Source organism: Coenobita brevimanus, chromosome 30 (genome assembly GCF_032717465.1).
Source record: "Coenobita brevimanus isolate Jiangsu-jjx chromosome 30, ASM3271746v2, whole genome shotgun sequence".
In the NCBI taxonomy this organism is placed as follows: domain Eukaryota; kingdom Metazoa; phylum Arthropoda; class Malacostraca; order Decapoda; family Coenobitidae; genus Coenobita; species Coenobita brevimanus.
Window position 1 is genome coordinate 2535759 of NC_136983.1, and position 24024 is coordinate 2559782.

A 24024-nucleotide genomic window follows, 5' to 3' on the forward strand; every position below is an offset into this window, starting at 1 on the left:
AGGGAGGAAGAAGGTAGGGAGGGAAGACGAGATGGAAAGAGGGAGAAGAAAACAGGTTCGAAAGGAGAGAGAGAGAGAGAGAGAAACAAGTTTGTGAAGTGACCATCCCCATCTCACGCTCTTCCACACCTGTTATACAACCTCTCTCTTCTCTCTTTTCGTCTCTCTTCTCTCTTTTCGTCTCTCTTCTCTCTTTTCGTCTCTCTTCTCCTCTCTTTCCGTGTTCTCTCCTCCCCTCTCTCTCTTTTCGTCTCCTCTCTCCCCTCTCTCTTTTCGTCTCCTCTCTCCCCTCTCTCTTTTCGTCTCCTCTCTCCCCTCTCTCTTTTCGTCTCCTCTCTCCTCTCTCTCTTTTCGTCTCCTCTCTCCCCTCTCTCTTTTCGTCTCCTCTCTCCCCTCTCTCTTTTCGTCTCCTCATCCCTCATCCCCTTCTCTCTTTTGTTCAGCGTATTCTTCATTGTTATCTTCGTCATGCTCATCATTTTTTTTTCCCTTGGCGTTCATCCTCCCTTTTCTCTGTCCTCTTCTGTATTCTCCTCTCCTCTTCTCACTCCCAAAGAATCTTCTCGAGTAGCGTCCCAGGAGGAGGAGGAGGAGGAGTAGGAGGAGGAGACCAAGAACAAAATGAAATAGGAAATGGAGGAGAACTGTTGGGGAGAGGAAAGCCGAGGACCAAGTACGAAATATAAAACGAAATAGTTTACCTTTAGAATAAAGCGAACACTGACGTCACCAAACACGAGAGAGAGAGAGAGAGAGAGAGAGAGAGAGAATCCATCTGTGACAGTACTGTAGTTAACTGTTATAGAAAATGTTTTATCATCTTTCCAAAATTTGACGAATACATAGTGAAAAAGTCGAACCTTCTGAAACGCACACAGGTAGAGACAGAATTTTCATTGTATTTCGCCAGGTGCCAATTTTCTTCAGGGGGAACTGGGAAGATACTCGTTGTTTCTTTGGCTGGACATTGGTTAGGAGCCTTTATAAATACAGGTTACGCAACGTGTCCTTCATTCCACACTGTTTATGACCTTGGATCCCCCTCCCCCTTCCTCCCACATCCAGCTTCATGTCTTCGTTACCGCGTTTATTTTTTACCGTCGATCATACGAATACATCACAGGACATACTTTTCAGTCCCACCTGTCTTGTAAATATACAGTAGTCTCATTCTCACGGTCATCGATAATAACTGTTTTCATTGTATTATTGCTGACCTTTATAATAACACTGACTACTACGGGTCGTATCTTAGGGGAACGCTGTGACCCAACAAAAACTGGTTGTCTGCCTGAATGACTGGGAATAAAGAGTTTAGAGAAAGTACGGGATTTGAATGTTTAATGTCGTGATGAGGTGGACTGAGTTGGTTCGGGTATGTGGAGAGGATGGAGGATGACAGCTGGGTGCGAAGGGTGAGAGGTGTGACTGTTAAGGGTAGAGTAGTGAGAGGTAGACCGAAAAAGACCTGGGACAGTCATAGTGTGACGTCAGGGATAAAGTACTGAATAGAGGCTGCTAGAGATTGTGCAGCATGGAGACCCACCATTAGGTGATCAAAGCAGACGTACACAAGCATGTTGGAGCTTTTATAAACGAACGAACGAATGAATAACCCTCGAACACTCGAGTCATTTTCGTAAGCCACTGCCTTCTGCATAGTTCTCGAATTCAGCATTTTGTTCAGAATCTATATCATGTTCTCTCTCTTATCAGTTCTGTAGTCACATTGTTTTCATCTGACAGAGATCCTTGTCTTTCGCACTCTCGTAGGAGCTGCCAAGCATGGTTCAGTTGGCCTGATGCAGTTATCCTCTGTTCTTGTTATATTAAATCCCAAACCCATTTTCACCTCAGTTGATGGCCAGATGTAGTCAAACTGGAGTGTGGGTTACCAAGGAAACTAATTCCTACCTCATACCTCTGGCTTGCTGAATTTCATGCAACCGGAACTTAGTACAGTATTCAAGTTGTGAGAGTGGCTCAGTTCCCTCAGATGAAAACAAACTAGCTATAGTTTCTCTTACCATCTCTGCATTGTGTTCTAAGGACTGAAATATAAGTGAAAATGCAAAGATTTAGAAAAGTCCCCGATTTTGGCGATAATTTCAGAAGCATGTATGATTTTTTTTTTTTTTTGTGTCCGACTTCTGGGCATAGGCTTCACTGCCTGCTCTCAAGGCCCAGTAGTCCTCCAACATACCATACACCTCTCTACATGTCACCACTTCGGCGCTAACACCCACTGTCCATATTGAATACATGCTAGGGCTGTCTCATACAGGACTGGTGTATTGGTATTAGCGGGGGTACTTTTATGACATGTCGGCGGGTTATCTGGTAGATCAGAAAAGTCTGCTTTTATGAAATTCAAATCTTTAAACTGTTCCCTGTCCCAGCCGGGATTCGAACCTGGGTCCATCAGGACTGCAGGCCGCCTCTCTACCGATTCAGCCACCGCCTCCCCCTATAGCAGAATATTTTTAACTTTCTGTACCGTACCGTTGCTGACTACACTCTGTGTTATAGGATCCATGTATAGTATAGATTCTATACCCTTTTTTCCTTAACTTGGCCCATATTTTCATCCTTTGCAACTTATTTCATGTAGCAGAGTATCCGGCAGACAATGCTACAGTCCTACAGCCTTTCCACAGCACTACAGCTCACCATTCAAGATGATTATATGGCAGTTTTAGGCGATGTCAAAGTAAAAATGGTATAACAGTTACTGCACAGGTGTTCCACAACTAATCAGTAAATTGCAGTGGCTTGCTGACACTTTCACATATTAAGTTTTGTTAATTGGGCCATAAACCTCATTCTCCTTATCATTTGTTGCATGTTTGATTGCTTATATTTTGGATTCTTAATGTGGTTTTCTTTTACAGGTGTGCTACAGAGGAGATGCTTCAGGGACGGAGCAGCCAGCTGTCTGATAGCCTACTTAGTTCCACTGTCGACACACTGAACCGTCCACACCGCTGCTGAACAGAAACTTGGGCAGTGTGACAGAGAAGATATAGACTGACTTGTGTTTACTTGGTTCAGTTTGGCTTGATTTGACCCGACCACTTCCATCAAAAACCAGTCCAACAATAGCTGTAGCTTAGTCCAACTCGGCTTAAGCAAGTCCAGCTAATTTTTTAGCCATCCCAGTCCATCCCGAGGTAAACTAGTCCGCCTTTTTTGAACCTCCAAAAGAGAGATCCATATTTGAAGCAACCGTCTGCGCAAGAATTGACAAGATGTCGGTTGACGTGAGTACACTGTCAGATCGCTTCACGTGGGCAGACTACCTGGTGTTTGGATGTATGTTGGCATTGTCGGCCATCATCGGTATCATCTATGGATGCTTTGGCAAGAAACAGGACACGCAGGAGTTTCTCATGGCTGGGAAGTCCATGACCACCTTCCCTGTGGCCATGTCCCTAATAGCCAGGTCAGTGGATAGATTTACTTTTATGAGCAAAAATTTGCCGACCATCCTTACCCTGCATTGTGTTCTTCCTTCCAATATTTTCATTCCACCCATAAGTCCGAGAGTATCCAGCCTTCTCAGACTTTTTTTTTATGTACTTCTGTCTATCTCTGTCAATAGCCAGAAGCCATAATCCCGTAAGGGGTGGTCGTCTGATATACTGTAGTTGTTTTACGGGGAGGGAAACTAACCCAACGCCAACCCACTTGTTGACACATTAGGGAACACGTATGTGGTGGTTATATTATTACCACCCAGTGTTGTAAATGGTTTCGTGACCTACAGGAAACCATATGGCATGTCAGTCAATGTAAAGCCACCTGAAAAGGAAAGAGGAGTAAGAAAAAGGACAGGAAAGATGGATGAAACAGGAAGAGAAGAGGGCAGACACAAAAAAGGAATGATAAAGGTAAAGGAAGAAGTAGGGAGTACTACATCAAGTGAGCGGATGATGGTTGCTACCACCTGCCTAATTCATGCTAATATACAAAAATATTTTGCATAAACTATACCATCACCGGAGCAGACAGGGAAGTGCTGGTGAACCTTTGATTGTGAAAGTATAGTCAGTAACAATAGCCCTGTCTCCTCCTCTGGTTCTCTTGATGTGGACTTTGACAGCAAAAAAAACTGATGATTTTATATGTCCACAGGTCAGTGTTACCAGTGTTGCATGCTTTAGATTCATCAAACTGATTTGCAGAGTCCAGTGAGAGAAAAGCAGGAGAGGCAGCAGGACTTTTGTCGCTGATAATAACACTCATAACTCATCGTTTCTGTTCATACTCTACTCCTTCCCCGTGGAAACAGGTTGTAGCCAGGGTTTCACTCAAAATGAAGCCCTTTTATTGTTAGTTTATAGCCTTTCTAGGCAGCTTAAATAACAAGCATTATGAATTTTTCTCTGTGTAGTCCAGGAAAGCTTAAAACTATTGCCTTGACTGACCACGGCTCTTGGTTCAGTTGAAAACCGCATAATACAATTTTCACACTGAACAAATACCTTGTGGCCAGTACAAGGTGGTGTTTGATAGCTTTAAGCTTTGTTAGGGGTCAGATTAGTAAAAAAAAAAAAAGGGGGGGGGCTTATTAGTGTACATTACGGTCATGGTTAATAGTCCATTTACATAAAATAATTAGAAATAGCGAAGGGAAATTCTGATGTATGTGATTATTATTGATTAGGATGGAAAGATGTCTTGGGGTTTAGACATCACTGTGTTTCAGGGGTTCCATACTAATAAAGCAAGAATTGCAGTTTTGGAATAAAATACTGTCACACTTTGATGAACAGCTGTGACTCTCATACAAAAGATAGTCATGTTCGAAGTACACTGCAGGATGAGGAATTTTCAGTGTACATTATGTAAGGGTATTAAGGCTGAGGACGATAGAATAGAATATTGATTGAGGAGATAGCCGTTTGGCATGTGTGGAGGCGTTTTGTCACATGGAGGACATGCTGATTGTGGCAGGAGGTGCAGTAGTGAGTTCCAGTGCTAGAATGAGAAATGGAAGAAATTTAGGGAACTGTTGCTTCTTCTAACTATGAAGGGATTCTCTTTCCACACGAAGCAAAATCTCCACAAAACATGTGTGAGAAGTGCTGTGCTATATGACAGTGAGACCTGGCATGTGAAAAAAAAAAAAAAAAAGAGAGACTTTACATGCAGGTTGGAATGCACAGAAATGAGAATGTTGAGCGGGAAAGACTGACATACTGTATATATTAAAGATGTAATGCAAGCCAGTAAATCAAGATGGTTTGGACATAATGAGAGGAAGGAGAAAGGTGACTCACTGAGGAAGGTCAGTTATGAATGTGGCTGGGAAGAATGCCCAGATGCAGACCAAGGAAGATTTAGGATGAAGTCATGTGTGGAGACCTCTGGGTTAGGGAAGTGAGAAGAGAAATGACTCAAGATCTTGCTACATGACAGACTGCCACCAAGTTCAAGGACATATGCTTGCATAGTAGTCTCCAAATGTAAGCATAAATATATCCTCTAAAGATGAGGCTAAAGGTATTGTTGGAAGAGGCAGACGATAAAGTGATTTGCTCCTTCCAGCTGTCTTTCAGATATTATATGGTATGGAAGAATAAAGTGGAGTGGTACACTATTTGGTGAGATAGAAGGAAGAGAGGTAGTGTTTGGGAGGAGAGAGAAGTGTGCAAGGACAGAGTAGTCGGTGGAAGTAATATTTGTTTGGCCATCCCATGTCGAGGAATTCCAAGGAGGCAAGGCATCAGGAGATGACATTGATGAAGAAGTATTTAGTATTATCATGTGATGGCATCTTTATCTATCAGCTATCAGAATATTGTATTCAGATTAGGGGCAGTGTTTCACTGTGCAGTCTGCATGTGCTCCTTTAACAATTAGCATGATGTTTCACTTACTGCCAGACTGTTTTACTGTATTTAACTTAAGACTTAATTCTTTTAGTGAATAGCTAACTAAACCACTCTTCCCTTTCCAGCTTCATGTCTGCCATCACTCTGCTGGGGACGCCGTCTGAAGTGTACCAGTTTGGCTTCATATATTGGCTCATCGGTTTCTCCTACCTCCTCGTCATGCCAGCCGCCTCCTACCTCTACTTCCCCGTCTTTCACAGGCTCCAGGTAGATGCCCACAACCCATATATACTGTAGCTCCACTAAAGACGAGAGGGAGAGAGTAAGGAGGAGGACAAGTCGGCATCTCGAGCCACTGCAGGTGAAGATAACCCCAGATGGAATGGAAATGCTGTTCTCAAATATCTTACCATGTACACTTCTAAATGGATCCCAAATACTTGCAGAACTTGTGTAATTTTAGTGTTTCCATTTCAGTGTTTGGGTTTTCTTCTCTGAAGGAGTAAGGCCATTTAGTGTGCATGCAGTTTGGTCTTGTAGGAAAACACTGGGGAGGAATTTTTGCACCCAACATTTCAAAATTGAGGGACTCTGAGTGAATATTAACTGTAAAAGCTGTTCATATTTCCAGTTTTTTAAACTATACATGACTGCTAATGACTGTGTAATTGTAAAGATGCTTGAACAACATGGTGGCTGTGGCAGTAATGGTATCCAGGTGACTGGTTTTCATGCTCACTCTTTCACAGGTGTCCTTGCAGTAGTAAATATTTAAAAGTTATATAAAATTAAAGTGATTTAAAATACAGAATAACAGATGTCACATTGACACAGTATTCAGATATAGAATTAGAAGTGATAGTTAAAATTAAACAGGTACAGTTATAAATGTTGGAATAAAGTTGTCCATTTCACTGCTTTTGAATTATGTAGAGTGCAGATCATGAAAGAGCTTGCTGAAGGCTTGATACCCACGACATTTAACAAAAATTCTTTTTATTTGAAGTAAAGAGAGAACGTCAGTAAGTTGTTGCTAAGAAAAATTAATTGCTTTAAATAGATTGTGTGTAATACAGTACCAGTATGAATAGTGGTGTTTCCAGAGTCAAAATTGCCAGTTATTATAGCTGCTGACTGATGCAGCATATAATGTGAGATAGTGTGTCTAAAGTCCCCTGTATCACTGCTGTCCTGATTTAGTTAAGCTGCATATTGAAGTTCCTCAGAGTCCCTCCCAGTCTGCTTCTATCACTACACATACATTTATATACTGTTTCCAGCAATGTATTCTGACTAACCACAGTAAGAACAATGTACCAATGATTTTATGAGTAGTTAAGATTATGAAGGACCTAGTAATTAATATTGCATTTTTTTGCTCTGTCTTGTCTACATTTCACATGCAGCGGGGAGTGTTGACAACAAGGTGGGTGACAGTGTCATCTGTCCCTGAGGCTCTGGCTCTGGGGAGAGTGTGGGTGAGGCTACGGGTCAGCGCTGAGGTCGAGCAAGAGCGAGGCGCCACTTGCAGCACACTTGACGTATCATTGAACGTCACGTAGTGTGCGTTCGCTCCACTGTAATGTTTTACATGTATATTAATGGTTCTCTATGTTGTGTAGTGCAGTGAGCACAGGAGCCTGCACAGGTAGGCCCAAATATCAGTATATGTGACATTCTCTGTAGAAAAATGCAAAGAATTGCACCATCCACATGAACTCAAGTTACTGATCACAGCATAATAATTGATTCCAGCAGATTTTTGTATTAGTATATATTGGGGTATTCTTGATGTATATGAAGATGAAATCTTGACATCCCGTGAGTTCACAGATGAAATAATTAACATGTGCATGTGAGGGTTGCACTGTTGGCATCATGGAGAAAATACTGTATACTGTTGAAGTAAAGTATCACTCTCATCAGTGAACAGTGGCACTGAAAGATTTGTGTATTGTTCTTATTTTGTTTGGCTTTTGTTTCACATTTTATAAATTCATGAAGAGTTATAGTTCTATGACTGTGCAGTATATCTATGATGAACTCATTATTACTGAAACTACAAAGTGAAGCAACATGGTATTCCATATATACCCTGTGATGGAGTGCAATGTCAGCATCTTGTTCCTCTTCCCTCAGTCTTTGATCCTCTGTCTTCAAGAAGTGACCATGCAGGTAGTGTTTGATGAATTAGCTTGCCATCATTTCCCTTTCATTTCTTCAACCCAGCATTGTAACTTGGAAACTGCTTGATTTGCTATTTGCTGCGAGAAGCAAATGATCACATGTGTCTGAAGTGCCTTTAGGAGTACTGTACTTGACATTTTGTTGTGGCAAGGTAGCAGTGAGAGCGATGGTCCTTGGGTTTGGAAGATGGCACTATACCCTGTTGTGACCAATTCTGAATTGTACTAAACCTGGCTCTGTTGTAAGTGCTCTATAGATTTCCATTTGTATGGCAGCACGAATTTCACATTATTCTGTATGTTGTGTATGCTGTTCCTTTGGTTTTGCTTTTGTTTACTTCATTTTTGCACATGATTATTGTTTGCCTTGTGGGAGAAACAGCACACAACTTCGGAACAACCCGATTGAAGCTGGTGTGTTTACGATGTGTTGTGCCGATAAATACCTGGTTGCCCTGACCACTTGGTATAAATACAGGTTAATCCATGTATTGATCCCTCCTATCTTGTGTGTTACAGGGACGGCTCAGTGTGCTTATGTGAGAAGTGCAGGTATTTTGACTGCCTCATGATATACTGATTAACCACATTGTGGATGTATTAATAAAAAAGTGCAATATAAAGTATGAGAAAGGTCATGGAAAATACAAAATGATGTAAAGCAGTATGGCAGTGCTGACTGAGCAGTTTTTTTTTCAACACACAAGAATTTTGATGCACTGTAGATAGACCACCCTTTATAAGCTTAAGAAAAATGACAGCGTTCGGTGATGCGCTTTTGTTTTTGCACTGTATATCCTGTGCATGCACGGATATGCAGCCAGAAGTAAGTGTTTTATATTTGCTAGCCATTAATGCAGTATTTACTGGCGTGTTTCAGAGATTGAGTTGGGCAGCCTCCTCATTCGGTCCCATACCCCTGTTTCACACACTGTGACTTTGTTTGTCTGTGTATTGCCAGATGCCTCAATTTCATAAGGGGTGGCCACAAACAAATCACCTCCATGTCACCGTGTCCCCTGCCATTTCACTGCCCTTCCCCCAGCTCACACCTCCCTTGCTTATATACCTCTCCACTCCATCCCTCCATCTCCCACTCGGCCACCCCCTCCACCTTACTCATATACCATACACTCTCCTCGTTAGTTTCTTGCTCTCCATCCTCTGCGCATGACTAAACCACCTCTGTGCAATTCTCCTAATGCTTTCTATTACATCCACACCACAATGCTCCTTCGCTTCTTCGTTTGTCAGTCTGTCCCTCCTTTTAACTCCACATGCTCCATGACCTTGTCCCAGGTCCATTTTTTTGGTCTGCATCTCGTAACCCTACCCTTGACATTCACACCTCTAACTTTCCATACCCAATTTTCATCCTCCATCCTCACATCCCCAAACCATCTCATTCTATCTCTCCTCATTACAACACCAGTACATTCAAGTCCCATCCTTCTTTCAACTGTTCAGTTGCAATCCTACCCACCCCGAGGCCTTGCATTCAAAAATGCACTTCTCATCCATCTAATCATTGTTATTCATGTATGTTTGAGTCTACGAATATCATTTCATTTCACTACCCAGGTCTCCCAACCATACAGTATTAAACTCCTAGCACATGCTACATACAAGGATTCCTTAGCATGGAGGAAGAGCCCTGTAAATGTTAGGAGAGGCAACACCCCAGAACTTCCTCCAACCATTCCGTATCCTAGCCACAGAGCTACCTCCACCCTATCCTCCAGCACATTACATGTCTCCCAAATAATTAAACTGCTCTCCACACTGAAGAGACTCTCCAGCAAGATCAATCCTTTCATCCCTCTCAATTTCTACATGCTCTCCCCGACACATCATACACACGAAATAAGCATTATTTCACAGCCTTCCTGTAACACCACTTTTATGCACCCACTTATCACAAGCACTGCACAGGATGGAATTACTTCCTGCACCCTTATGGCAAACTGCACATGGCCACATTCCCTCTGCTTTGACAGTCCTGCCACCAGCCGTAGATATCATCACTTGTTTTATCCATGTTCACTCACAAGTCCTTGTGCCCTATTCCATTTCTCCATTCTTAATGTTTTTCTTACTTCCTTTTCATTCTCTGCATGCAGAAAGTCATAAGCATACAACATAGCCCATGGGAGTCCATTTCTGAAGTCATGTGAGAGAACTTCAAGCGCCATGATGAACAATAAGGGACTTGAGACTAACCCATGATGCATGCCAACATTCACAGCATATTCATCACTCTAATCTCCATTCACTCTTGCCAGGGTGCAAGCACCGACATACTTAAGACGTAACCACTCTAACCAGCCATTCCTCGGTTCCCAGCTCTCTCATTGCCCATTTCACCACCTCCTTGGGACCCTGTCAAAGGCCTTCTCCAAATCAACAAAAACTAAATACAGCTCCCTTTTCTTACCTATACTGGTATGTTTTCCTGAAGCAGTCAGACAGTGAATATGGCATCAGTGATCCCATTCCTGGCATGAGCCCAAACTGCATCTCATCAGTATAAACTCTTTCCCTTAACCTTCGAGAACTCTCTCCATTACCTTCATTATCTGGACCAAGAGTTATAATTTTCTTTTTCCAGAGCATCACCCTTCCCCATATTCTCATTTATAATTACACTCTTAAGAAATAATCTAGTAAAACATATTCATATGTAACCGATTTATCAAATCAATAACCAAACCCATTCCTATATCTCCTAAGGCCTTCAGCATTTCAGCAGTCAACCCAGACACACCAGCCACCTTCCCCAACTACAATCTGCCTATTGACCTACTCACATTTCAACATCAAAGGCCACGGGCCACATACTGAATCCGCTGACTCCAGACCTTCCTTGTTCCAGTCAGATTCCTCATTGAGCAACCAGTTATTGTACTTTCTCCAAGCATCTTTAATATCCTCACTCTTCATCTTTGCCTCATCATTCATCACACACTGCTCACCTATGATATCCCTATTTTCCCTCTTCATCTGGTATGCTACCTTAAATACCATATTATTTCTTTCAGCACCACAATATTTAGGTTATCCAGTAACAGTCTGAGACTTAGATTTTGCCCTGTATACTCTTTTCTGTCCTCGTGCTTGGTGACTGAGTACTCCTCTATGTTACCATCATTTTTCCGTTCCTGGAAAACTTTTTTTTTCTCACTTGTCCATCCACACACTAAATCAGTATCTCTTAAGAGCTCTGTACTGCTCATTAACATTTTTGTCTACAGCTCCCTGTTCAGCCACCACTCTGCTCATCTCTCTATAAAAGACATCTCTTACTGCTTGTTTTTTGAACTTCTGTCTTGTCCTCCTGGGTGCATAGGTCCTCTTCCTCATCACATGCTCCTTCAGCACCATGTCACATATCAGTAATTTTTGTTGCTGTACGCAGTATTCACTCCCAATAACTTCAACATCCATCACAAACCTCAGTCCTCCCGACCAGAAAATAATCAATTTGCATACTGTTACCCCCAGACTTATATGTAATCAGCGTACTCTTTCTCTCATTTACACAAAATCTGCTAGCCAGAATAATATGCCTATAGGAATCCACAGTAATGAAAAGACTGCTGAAACGCTTAGAGCCAGCTTGTATTCGTAGACACACTGAGGTCTTAGTGGCGTATCACGGGTTGTTCTGGGGCGTGTGTGAGGGTCGCAAATTTTCGTATTGTAGGCTATCTGAACAAGTTTTCTTTTCAAACAGGGCCATTATGATAGGTTGTCAAGATTAAACTAGGCCAGGTGAGGTCAATTTAGGTCACATTAGGTTAGATTATGTACTTTAGGTTGTCAGGTTTAGGGTAGGCTAGGTTAGAGTAGGTGATGTGAGGTGAGATGAGATAAAGTCTAGGTTAGGTTAGGTGATATGAGGTGAGATGAGATAAATTTGTTAGGTTAGGTGATGTGAAGTGAGATGAGATAAAGCTGTGTTAGGTTAGGTGATGTGAAGTGAGACGAGATAAAAGTAGGTTATGTAAGGTGATGTGAGGTGAGATGAGATGAGATAAAGCTAGGTTAGGTTAGGTGATATTAAGTATGGTGAGATGAGATGAGATGAGATAAAGCTAGGTTAGGTTAGGTGATATGAGGTTAGATGAGATAAAACTATGTAGGTCAGATTAGATAAGTTCGATGAGGTTTACTTGGGTTAGGTTAGGTTGTGAGGTTAGGCTACTTTACCTACATTAGGTTAGAGTGAGAGCAGTGGAAATGAGTTACTTGAGCATGTGGAGTGACATGGAGGGACAGGTTGACGAATGAAGTGAGGGAACGTTGTGGGGTGGAAGTGGATGTGGTTCAGAAGATTAGGAGAAATACACTCAGGTGATTTGGACATGAGGAGAGAATGGAGAATGAAAGACTGACTAAGAGGGTGTATGTAGGTGAGGTGGAGGGAGGGGAAGACCGAGGATGAGGTGGAGGGATGGAGTTGAGAGGTATATGAGGAAGGGGGGGGGTGAGTTGGGGGGAGGGTAGGCAAATGGTGGGTGACAGAGAGACTTGGAGGCGTTTTGTCTGCAGCCACCCTTTGCGGGATTAGGGCGTCAGGCTAGAGATAGATAGGTTAGAGGTTAGGGACAGATTAAGGTTAAATAATGTAAGTGTAAATACATTAGGAGAGAAAACTTAGCTCACAGTATCAGAAAGGCCTTATAATACGGAAATATGCGTGGAATGTCAGCACAAAGGTCGTGGTAACTGGTGATGGACACTTTTAACCTGCCACTCACTCTCTTCCATGCAGATCACCTCGGCTTATGAGTACCTGGAGAGGAGATTCCACCGTTCTGTGCGATGGCTTGGATCCTTTGTGTTCATCGTGCAGGTAAGGATCAGGAGAGAGAGAGAGAATTGAAACGTTTGAGGAAATATATATAAATAAAGGGTACAAGGTATTAAAAAATACTTAGGAAAGTATCTTTCTAAGAACACCATGTCAATAATTCTTAACATTTTGTGCTGTCATGTTCCTGTTTCAGTATCCCTCCCTTCCCATGTATTAACCCCCTCGCGCACAATGATGCGAAATGAGTCGGAGTGGTGTTAAGCTGAAGAGGAACCAATGATGCACTATGATGCTCTTGTTAGTGTTGGTCTGAAGGGATGCCGATTAGGCAGTTTTGGACAAAAATATTCATCAAAATTTTTTATCATGAAGTGTGTCAATCTTTGCTGCATCATAAGGGAGGGTGTCTATTTCAAGGCTAACACACTCAAACAGTCTGTTTTCTCTTGGCTTTCAGTGGAGAGAGGAGGGTGCTTGCTTACGATTTTTGGCAATTGATTTTACGGAGAGGGGCACTAACCCTCCACCAACCCACTTGTTGACACGTAGGGAGCATGTATGGTTTGGTTCATTACCATCCAGCATTGTAAATGGTTTCTTGGTTTACAAGAAACCATTTGGCTTGTCACTCAATGTAAAGCCACCTATATAGGAAAGAAAAGCAATAAGAAGTGACAGAAAAGATGGGAGTAATAGGAAGAGAGAAGGGCAGGCACAGAAAACCAATGATAAAGGCTAAGGAAGAAGTAGGCAGCACTACAAGTAAGTGGATGATGGTTGCCACCACCTACCACTAATTCTGAAGACACCACATGAAAACTTGTGAATTTCTGTGTGTAGATATATGCTTAGCTCTTGCATGGTGCGGGCAAAATATTGTGGTAGGGTGTTTGGAATTTATTTTCACGGTGGAAACACATTCTCACTGCATTTTGGTACTTTTCACTGTACATTCACTCATCAGTTTTGTGTGCTTTTATTAGCTTACCCTATAGTGTAAACATCGGCAAAAATGATGGTACACAATCTATACAAATATAACCAATTTCTGGGACAAATAAAGTTCATGGGAATGTTTTTGATTATGCGTGAGTCCAGGATGCCCTTGCAGCATTTTCTCTGATCATGTCACACAAACATAAAACTTATGGTGCGCGAAGGGGTTAAAGGGAAATAGGTTTGGAATATTTATGATGGTGATGATAAATCATCAATATCATCATCATCCTGACTTCTCTTTGTCACCTAAAAGTGAAACAGAGAAAGAAAAGAAAGAAAGAGTACAAGAATGGGAGAACCGTCAGTGGTACATTGCCTAGGTAAGTGGGCCACACAGTCATCAACACATTATTCACGCCCCTGAAATTCTAGTTCCATATCACAGGCCTAACCATTTACCCTCCCATTGGTTGCATCCAATGAGAACGTAGCCGGGCTGTTTACTGATTGGCAAGCTGTACGTGGCGGTGTGCTTAGCAGGAGTATTTGCCACGCCATTCGTCAGTCCCAACCATTGTGCTGTGTTCGTAGCACGCAAAAGGGAATTCTCACCATTTTATGGCCATCTTTTGCAACTTTTACAGAGTTTCATGTGTGATTACTGGGGTAACAATGTCCCGTCGTGCAGGTGATAGTGATGAAAGTGTTCCTGGCCACTCAGGAATTAGTGAAAACAGTGGTTTTATGGTGAAGTTTTATAGCAATAGTGGTAAATGGCGCAGTGATATCTTCTAAGGAAAATAGCCATGTTAGTGGTGATAGTATTGATGACCCTGATAACAGCCTTAGTGATGATGATATTGGAAATGATTCTATTAATCGTGATAAGTGTTCGAAGTGATGGTGATAGTTGTGTTAGTGTTGCAAGTGCTGGATGTGGTGATGTGGGTAAAGGTTCAGCTGCTGCTGCGCTGGCTGTGGAGTTGATGGTCGCAATGATGGTGCAACTGGTCGTTGTCACAAACATGTTCCTGCTACCCACATAGGAAAAAAGGGTCGTGTTGTATAAGGCAGCCAGAAAAGTGGGGGGAAAATGTGTCTAAGCAGAAGTATAGTATGGGGCAGGAATGTGTTAGTTACAGCACAAAAAAAGTTGTGGAAGCACGCAAATTTGGTCCCCCATGCCGTGATGGCTGCTTTGAAAAGATAGGCAGAGAAGCAATAGACAATATTTTTTACCTGTTTCTGGGCAATTTGCAGTTACAGTGCCCAGAATGCCTACCTTCTAAGCCTGGAACGTGATGAGGCAGTCAAGAGGAAGGGCACACATGTGGATGTGAGCCTCAGGCCAGTCCACATTGTGTATTACGTAAAAGTGGAGCATCGGGAGATCAAAGTGTGCCGCCCTGCCTTCGTATCCATCCATGGGCTGGGCAAGAAGAACATGGCCATTCTTCTGCAAAAGCACCATGAGTCACCCAATGGGACCCCAGTGCCTAACAAACAAGGACAGTTCCTTTCCACATACGATCACAGGGCATACCTGGAACTTGTGCACAAGCACTTCCAAGGGTTACTTGTTACTGCAAGTCACTACACCCGTGCCACATCCCCTCACCGACATTTCCTGGAGGCTTGCAACAGCATCACCAAGCTCTGTGTCAAGTACCTGACGTGGATTAGCCAGAACAGTACTGATCAGTACAAGGTGTCAGAGCACTTTTATAGAACGGTGTTCACACAAGGTTACATCATCGTCTTCCAGCCACCAAAGACAGATGTTTGTTCAATATATGAGAAGCTTTTTCATGAGATAAAAACCAGAAGGATGCTGGTTTTGATATTGCCAACGTTCAAAACCAACTGACTGTACACAAAGTTGCTGCTCAAGTGCCTCGAGATCTCCTGCATCAGGCAGTGCAGACGGCACCATCTAGTGACACTGCCAGTGTCAAGATAGTAACCATATAGACCTGTAGCAAATGCTTCCCTGCCCATTTCTGCAAGCTGGTGCGGCATACTCTGAGTAGAAGTTGTGGGTCTACAACTTCTGCATTTATGACATCAACGAGGAGGAGGCCACTATATCTGAATGGGACAATGTGGCAGGGGGGCGTGGCTCAGACGAGGTAGCTAGCTGTGTGCTCAAGTGGCTTCAGATAAAGATCAGCCAGCAACAGCAGGATTTCACCAATCTTTGTGTGTTCTGTGACAACTGTGGGGGCCAGAACAAAAACATCACTATCGCCATGCAGCAAGTGCGTGCCAGGCGTCTGTTCAGGGTTAAGTTCGTGTCTATGAAGTCTGGTCACTCGTTCCTGCCCCGTGATCTAATATTTGGCCTGATTGAGGAGGAGGTCCACTTTGCTATGTACATCTCTAGCACCAAAAGTGTTACAGCTTCCTCCATCAAAAGGCAGTTCCCTGTTGTGGCCATGAAACAGAAGGACATTTTGGACGTCAGTTAAAGCCCTGATGAACCACATTGCAAACCGTCAGACAGTTGGCTTCTCCCTGGCCTGCCAGCAGGTGGCTAACATCGCCTTTCAGGTGGGCTGGTACATCAAGAATGACTACACCCGTGATGGCACTCCAGCCAACATCACCAAGGTGCGAGTGATGAAAGGAGGGGCAAAGTACAGTATGCATAGGTGAGGTTTGACTAGTCCAGTGTGGCACTGATGCCTAAGTACCCATGAGCAACTTCTGACACCACAGAAGTTCAACGACCTCAGAAGCCTCCTCTGCTTTCTTGAGTCAGAGGCCCAAATGTGGCTCAACAGTCTCCTTGACCGTAAGGGACTGAGGCAGGCACAAGGGAGGCATCAACATGCTGGTGAGGAGTCAGAGCCAGAGCATGACCCTGACAACGACACTCTGGACTATGTGCCAGCTGTTTGTTGCACTGGATTCTAACTAATGCAAGAGTTAACCGTTACTCCCAGTTCTCCTTGTGTGCAACAGGTCAACTCTGGAACTGGCTCCCTTCTGTCTGTATTTCCTACTGCCTGTGATCTCTAGTCCTTCTTGTATGCAACAGGTCAGGTCTGGAACTCTCGCTCTCTGTATTTCCTACTGCCTATGATCTCCAGTCCTTCTTGTATGCAAAGGTCAACTCTGGAACTGTCTCCCTCTGTCTGTATATCCTACTGCCTATGATCACCAGTCTCTCAAACTCAGTGTGTCCAGGCATCTCAAAATGAACTAATTTGGCTCTGTTATCATTTTTTTTTTCTTGGAGGGGACAATTTGCAGGCTCCTGGCCTTTGGTCCCTTCATCTTTGTCAAAAAAAGAAAAAAGAAAAAGCTTCTTCTCACCTATGCCTCCTTCATTTACAACTGTGGCCTGACAATGGACAACGGTGTTTGGATTACCTCTACTGTGACCCTCAGATACTAATCTCTGTTGTTTGGTGAGTGTACTAAGATTTTTTTTTTCCATCATTACTCTGATGATAATAGTTTTTTGCTACTTTTCTGCTGTTACATTATTCACCTTCACTGATAAGAGCAATATATACATACAGACATAGGGAGCCCAACAGACAAACAGACAGACATGAGAGGAGAGGGGGTGGAAAGTTGGGAGTTGGATTGATTGTAGCTATTTTTCTTTTCTTTTTTTCAACCCGTATGACCTCTTTTGGGGGTCATAGCACATTCATATTGTTTAATGGTATTTATCTTCATTCTAAACAATGTTTTTTGCTTAATCAATCAAGTTTTGCCAGAAAATGGGTTGAAAGTTCAGCAATATATATATATATATATATATATATATATATATATATATATATATATATATTTATTATATTCATGGATATGGCCAAAATATTATAAGAATCACAATCTACACTCAAAAACCTTTCCTAGAAAGAAAATGAAAGTTCTGCCATCAAAATGAAAAAAGTTGCGAGAATATTGCAGAAGTTTGAACCCGTCTTCTGACATTTTATGATCTGGTGTGAGAACACCTTACGTCGCGCGACCCCTCATATTATTGTCTCGGCCAAGGAGGTTATGTTTTTGCCGGCATTGGTTTGTTTGTCTGTTAGCAACTTTACTCAAAAAGTAATGAATGGATTTATATTAAATTTTGTGGAAGGGTGGGCCATGGGCCAAGGAAGGAATGATGCAATTCTGGGCCAGATCCAGTTCTGGAGTATCCAGCACAATATCTCCAAAAAGCTATCAATGAATTTCAATGAAATTTTGTGGAAAGGTGGGCCATGGACCAAGAAAGAATTGATTAAATTTTTGGGCAGTTCCGAATCCTTTTTAATGGCAATGACTATGGTGGAGGTATGCACTCCTCGAGTTCATTTAATTATTATTATTGTTATTAATATTATTATTATTATCACCACCCTCAGATGTCCCTTTACATGGCCATCGTGGTATACGCCCCGGCTCTAGCCTTGGCTCAGGTAACTGGGTTCAACGTCTACGTGTCTGTCTCTCTTATCTGCTTTGTGTGCATCTTCTACACCACCCTCGGGGGCATGAAGGCTGTGCTGTGGACCGATGCACTGCAGGTAAGTTAATACCGAGTAGGAAATATACTGATGGGATTGGGAGACATGATAATTATTGAATAAGAGAGATGATAATGGAATATGAGATGGAAATGGAGTATTAGAGATGATAATGGAATATGAAAGATGATAGTGGAATATGAGAGCTGATGATGAATAAGAAATGATGGTGGGATGATAATGGGATATGAAAAAAAAAAATTAAAAATAACAGGATATGAGACATGGGTATAACCTGACCTGACCTAAGCATTCTCTCCACAATGTAACCTACCCCATCCCCGCAGACAGTGATCATGTATGCCAGCATGATGTTTGTGATCATCAAAGGGACACTAGACACTGGCGGCTTCGCGGAGGTGTGGCAGAAGAATGTTGAGAGCGGACGTGCAGTCCTTATTGACTTTGACCCCAATCCTGCCACGCGACACACTTTCTGGACACTGATCGTCGGCGGATACTTCACCTGGATCACTATCTATGGGGTCAACCAGGCACAGGTTAGTGAATGTTAACTTAAAGAGCCTGATTTTTTTTTTTTTTTTCTTCTGAGCATAAGCTTAACAGGCAGTTCCCTGGGGCCCAGCAGTCCTCCCATGAACCGTACACCTCTAAATGTCACTACTTTGGTACTAACACTCACCAGCCATATTGAATAAGTGCTAGGGCTGTCTCATACAGGACTGGTGCATTGGTATTAGCAGGGGCGTTTTTCATAGCATGTTGGTGGGTTTTATGGTAGTTCAGTAAAATCTGCTTTAATGAAATTCAAATACTTAAACTGTTCCTAGCCCCAGCTGGGATTCAGACCCACGTCCACTGGGTCAGTAGACCACCTTTCTACAGACTCGGCCACTGCCTCCACCATTCTTGCCACATCCTGGGTCACTGACTATCTGGTCAGCTCGGCACAGGTCATTGACTGTTAACCTGTGGAGCCTGGGGACATTTTTTTTTTTTTTTTTTTTTTTAATTATTTCTTGCCATCTCTTGAGGATTTCTCCAGATTAGGGTAGACATTTCGAACTACAAGAGTTAGAAGTAGCCATAATAAACCCTTGGAGCCTGTGAACATTTTTTTTTCCATATATTTTTGCCATCTTCTGACACCTTTGTTTAGCTCAGGATAGACTTTTTGGATTGGAGGTGTTAGATATAGCCTAAGCCCTTTCAGTATGAGAAGAAGTTCCTAAATTGAGCAGAGTCTTCTGGTATGAAGAGTATAAAGAATGTCACGTGGATTCAGGGGGTTGCAGCCTGTTGTAGTCATGTTAGGTCATGCTGAAGTTGTATTTGGCTACAATGGGGGTTACAAAGGCCCTGGGGTCATATCGTCATAGTGGAAGTAGTTTAGGACCTATTGGGTCATGGTAGAGGATGGTATGGGCATCATGGGGCCATATCAGGTCGTATTGGGATCAGATTAGGTCGTAAGGTCATGTTAGGGTATATTAGATCATGGGATCATATCTGGTTATTACTGTCTATCTATTGCCAGACACCCCAGTCTTGTAAGGGGTGGCACAAACAAATTGCCTCCATGTCGCCCTGTCCCCTGCCATTTCACTGCCCTGCTCCAGGCTCACACCTCCCTTTCTCATATACCTCTCCACTCCATCCCACCATCTCATCTTTGGCCTCCACCTCACTCACATACACTCTCCTCGTTAGTCTTGCATGCTCCATCCTCTCCACATGACCAAACCACCTCGGTGTGTTTTTACTAACGCTTCCTGTCACATCTGCATCCACACCACAACGATCCTTCACCTCCTCATTTGTCAATCTGTCTGTCCATGTGACTCCACATGCTTCTCTCAAATAACTCATTTCCACAGCTTTCACTCTTGACTTCTGTCCCTCCAACAAGGTCCAAGCTTCACTTCCATACGTTAGAGTTGGTATCACAATACTGTCATGTAGTAACTTTTTCACTTCCATGCTTACGTCCCTGTTTCTTATCACTGCTTTCAAGGAACCAGCAACCTTTCTTCCTTGTTGTACCCTTTCAAGCACTTTACCCTCTAAACTTCCATCCTTACTCATCACACTACCCAAGTAGCCTACTTAAAAGCACTCACATTTTCCATTTCCTCCTATTCCAACCTCACTGTACATTCACTGACTTCACCTGGGATCAAATTATGTCATATTAGAGGCTTATTGGATCATGGAGTTATCTCAGGTTGCATGAGAATTAAATCAGGTTACATTAAGTGATGCTGGAGTATATTAGATTGAGTTCTTGGTAGTAGTAGTAGCTATTTCCTAAGCAATCTGGCCGAACAGCCCTGAGTCCCAAAGGAAGCCCACAGCCAAGACCGGGCTTTCCCACAGAGCTCTCAAGAGTGTATGTTGTGTTGTTGGCGCAGATTGTGTGCAATGCAGTCTTCCATAATGTGCTTAACCCCTTAACCGCGGGTATTGTTTTGGTCTGACTGTCCTCTCCCGTGGGGGTTTCAGCCAAATGTAAACAAACCTTTAAACCTTAATAACTCTGCACAGAATAAAGCTAGAGAAAAAAATAAGGTACCATTAGAAAGTACAAACCTTCAGCTTTCCGTTGATGTAGGTTTCATGACTTCGTTGACTTTCACGGGACGGGGAGAGCCGTTAGAAGTGAGGGGTGTGAAATAACTATTTTACGCCCCACACACCAGTACCAAATGCCAACCACTCTCTCATAATAGTAATATAAACATATATGAACACTGTACATATGATAAACACCCACTCTGTGTTCACTGAGGTAGGTAAAAGGCACTTCCCTGCGGCTGCGCCCGCTCTTCACTGCGGCTGCGCCTCACTTCACTGCGGCGGCACCCGCTCACTGACGTTTCCTGCGATCTTTTCATTCTTTCTAACTTCTAATATTATTTTACATATAATATGGGCAATGTACATTATATTTACAATGCACTTATTACTATATTGCATCACTGGCGCATCACAGAATTACATAAGTGCCGCAGAATTCCACAAGTGCCGCAGATTCTCTTATTACAATATCACTTATTATACTGGCCAATATTTCCTTTATTTTCTAGGCAAAATATCCCTTATTACTACATTATCCATTATACAATTATTGGCAAAGCACGTCACTGTCGCATCACTATATATCACTGTCACTTTCAGTATTTACTCAGAGAGTGGTACTCGGCAAAGCACGGAGTTACACATAGAGCGACTTGGCATTCAAGGCACTGGTGTGTGCTCATTTTTCTCGTCGTAGGCCTTCGTGTGGTGGTTGAACATACTCTGCAGCGGCCCTGTGACAACCTGCCGCCTGCTTTAGGAGGCAATTTCACAAGCTGGTGCCGGCTCATGTAATTGCGGCACTCAAGACGGTCAGGTTGTGTGTCAGAGTGTCGCCTCGGGATCAATGCCGTCACCTGACCAAATCGTTCAAGTAGCTGCTGCACGACAGTCTTGGAAAACTGTCTCAGTGATGGTTGCCTTATGCCCCCGACTTGTGTCTTGTAAAGAATGAAGGCATTGAGCATGCACATATCGAGCATGTGCAGGCAAGCCTTCCTGTACCATCGGGTGTTTCTCCTGAGACAGTCTATTTCGCCAATCATCATATCAGACTTATCAACGAGTCTCATATTTACATTATAATCAATGACGGCATCAGGCTTCATGATTGGCTCTCCCGTCCTGTAGCTGACCTTCCCAGTTCTCTTCATTTCCCCCTTGTGGATGGTGCTGATCATATTGACAACCTTCTTGTCATGCCACCTGATCGCAAGAAGCTTGTCTGACTTCTTCAGGTGAACATCTCCCCTGGATGATGATGATGCTTCGGGAAACTAGGCCACTCTTTCCTATAGCTCCGTACAGTGCCAACAGTGCCAATGCCGTGTTCAGCAAGGTATTTGGAGAGTTTCGGTGCTGTGTAATAATTGTCTGTGTACAGCACATGATTACCACCAAAATACCTCTCCATCAGCACTTTTACAACGGAGCCAGAGAAGCCAAGGGGGTCTTTCCTGTTCACATCCATTGTGCTAGCAGAGTAAATGACAAAATCCATTATATACCCCGTCTCACAGTCACACAGCACAAAGAACTTTATCCCAAAGCGGTGGCGTTTGCTGGGGATGTACTGCCTGAATTTGAGACGTCCTCTGAACAATACCAGGGACTCGTCTATGACGACTTTCTGCATAGGCCTGAAAAATCGCATAAATCGATCCCTAATCTTGTTGAGGAAATCCCTTACTTTCCACAAAGGGTCAGTTTGGGACGGGTTGTCATTATCAGCGAAGTGCAGGTATCCAAGCAGCTGTCGGAACCGATCCCGTGACATATACTTCCCGAATATGGGGATAGTAGTTATGTCATCCACGAGCCAGTACTCCTCCAACTCATGTCTCTTTATATGGGGCATCAAAAACATGAGTGCAAAAAAAACATACAGCTCTCTGATCCCGACAGGCAACCACGACACTTGCTTTGGCGAGCCAATAGGTCCCAGCCCTTGTGCTGCACACTGAGTTGCATACCTATTGGTCTCATCGCTGACATGCTGCCCAATTTCATCATCAAGGAAGGCCAGGAAGTAATCAACAAACTCATCACCTGCGTTGCATGGGAAGGCAGGCTGTATTCCAGCATTTGTCATATCAAACGGTGGATTGTGTGGCTGGAAATCTCCACCGTCAGTCCAAACAAATGCATCAACTTGCCCTGTGCGTGGTTCAGTGGCAGGGGCAGGTTGCATTCCACTCGTTTCCCCGTGAGAAGGAGCTGATGTAGAGGCAATGGGTGAGGCAGGAGGTGAGGCAGGAGGCAAGCGGGAGGTGGGTGAGGCAGGAGGCAACGGGGAGGGGGTGAGTGCGGGGGCGGTGAGTGGGGGGGTGGCGCGGGTGAGGGAACTGAGCGGGGGCAGGCGGGGGGTTTCTGACCTGGTGCGTGGTGAAACTTGACCCTTTCTACCCCGCTTATCACCTCGCTTATCGCCTCGCTTATCGCCCAGCTTTGCCCTCCAACTGCCACGCATCCCCTTTGTTCTAGGCCTGCCTGCACGGCCTGCACGGCCTGCCTTCCCTCGCTTTGCAGGCTTTGGTAATTCGTACTCCTCAGATGATGTAGACTGAGGAGAGGGCACGACAGATGATGATGATGATGATGTGAGGGCAATTGGGCTAGTGGAACGGGAAATTGATGGGAAATGCGTACTAGGGCCTGGTGTGGGAGACGTGAGCCTGCGCTTCACTCCCTTCCCACGTGCAATACCAGATTTGCCCATAGGAGCCTTTCCTTTCCCAGAGTAAGTTGGGGGTGGGGGGGGGAATCAACACGATCACTTTCATCACTGTCACTATCAATGGAAAATGGTTCACCACCAATCACTGCCAAATCATCACTGCTTGCTGTGAGTGTGTCACTTTCACTGCCACAATCAAGAGTAGTACTTACTGTTTTGTCCAGCTCAGTTCTAATTTCAGGAGTGCTCAACCCCTTCTGCCTCGCCGTCGGCAGTTCCTTTACCGGTGTAGAGGTAGAGGGAACACTAGCACTAAACATTGTAGAGGAGGAAGCGAGCGACGATGAGTCGGGACGGAGCGCCATTATCACGCACAGAGCTGGACAGATACTGACTGACGCGGGTTAGGACAGGGGTGGGGGGGGTCCCCTCGGGGTTGGAGGAGGGAGGTGTGGGATGGCTGGCGTGAAAGAACTCGACAGCTACTCTTGCGTGA

General features: G+C 43.6%; 1 protein-coding gene across 1 annotated transcript in view; it reads left to right on the forward strand.

The window, feature by feature from the left end:
* LOC145395168 (sodium-coupled monocarboxylate transporter 1-like) overlaps nt 1-24024 on the forward strand; it is a 97586-nt gene that overhangs the window by 58835 nt on the left and 14727 nt on the right. Inside the window, exons 2-6 of the mRNA XM_080268863.1 lie at nt 2892-3442; nt 5963-6104; nt 12798-12878; nt 18152-18313; nt 18601-18813. Of these exons, the coding sequence (XP_080124989.1) occupies nt 3249-3442; nt 5963-6104; nt 12798-12878; nt 18152-18313; nt 18601-18813 (792 nt within the window). The 5' untranslated portion in view covers nt 2892-3248. The remainder of the gene's footprint in view (nt 1-2891; nt 3443-5962; nt 6105-12797; nt 12879-18151; nt 18314-18600; nt 18814-24024) is intronic.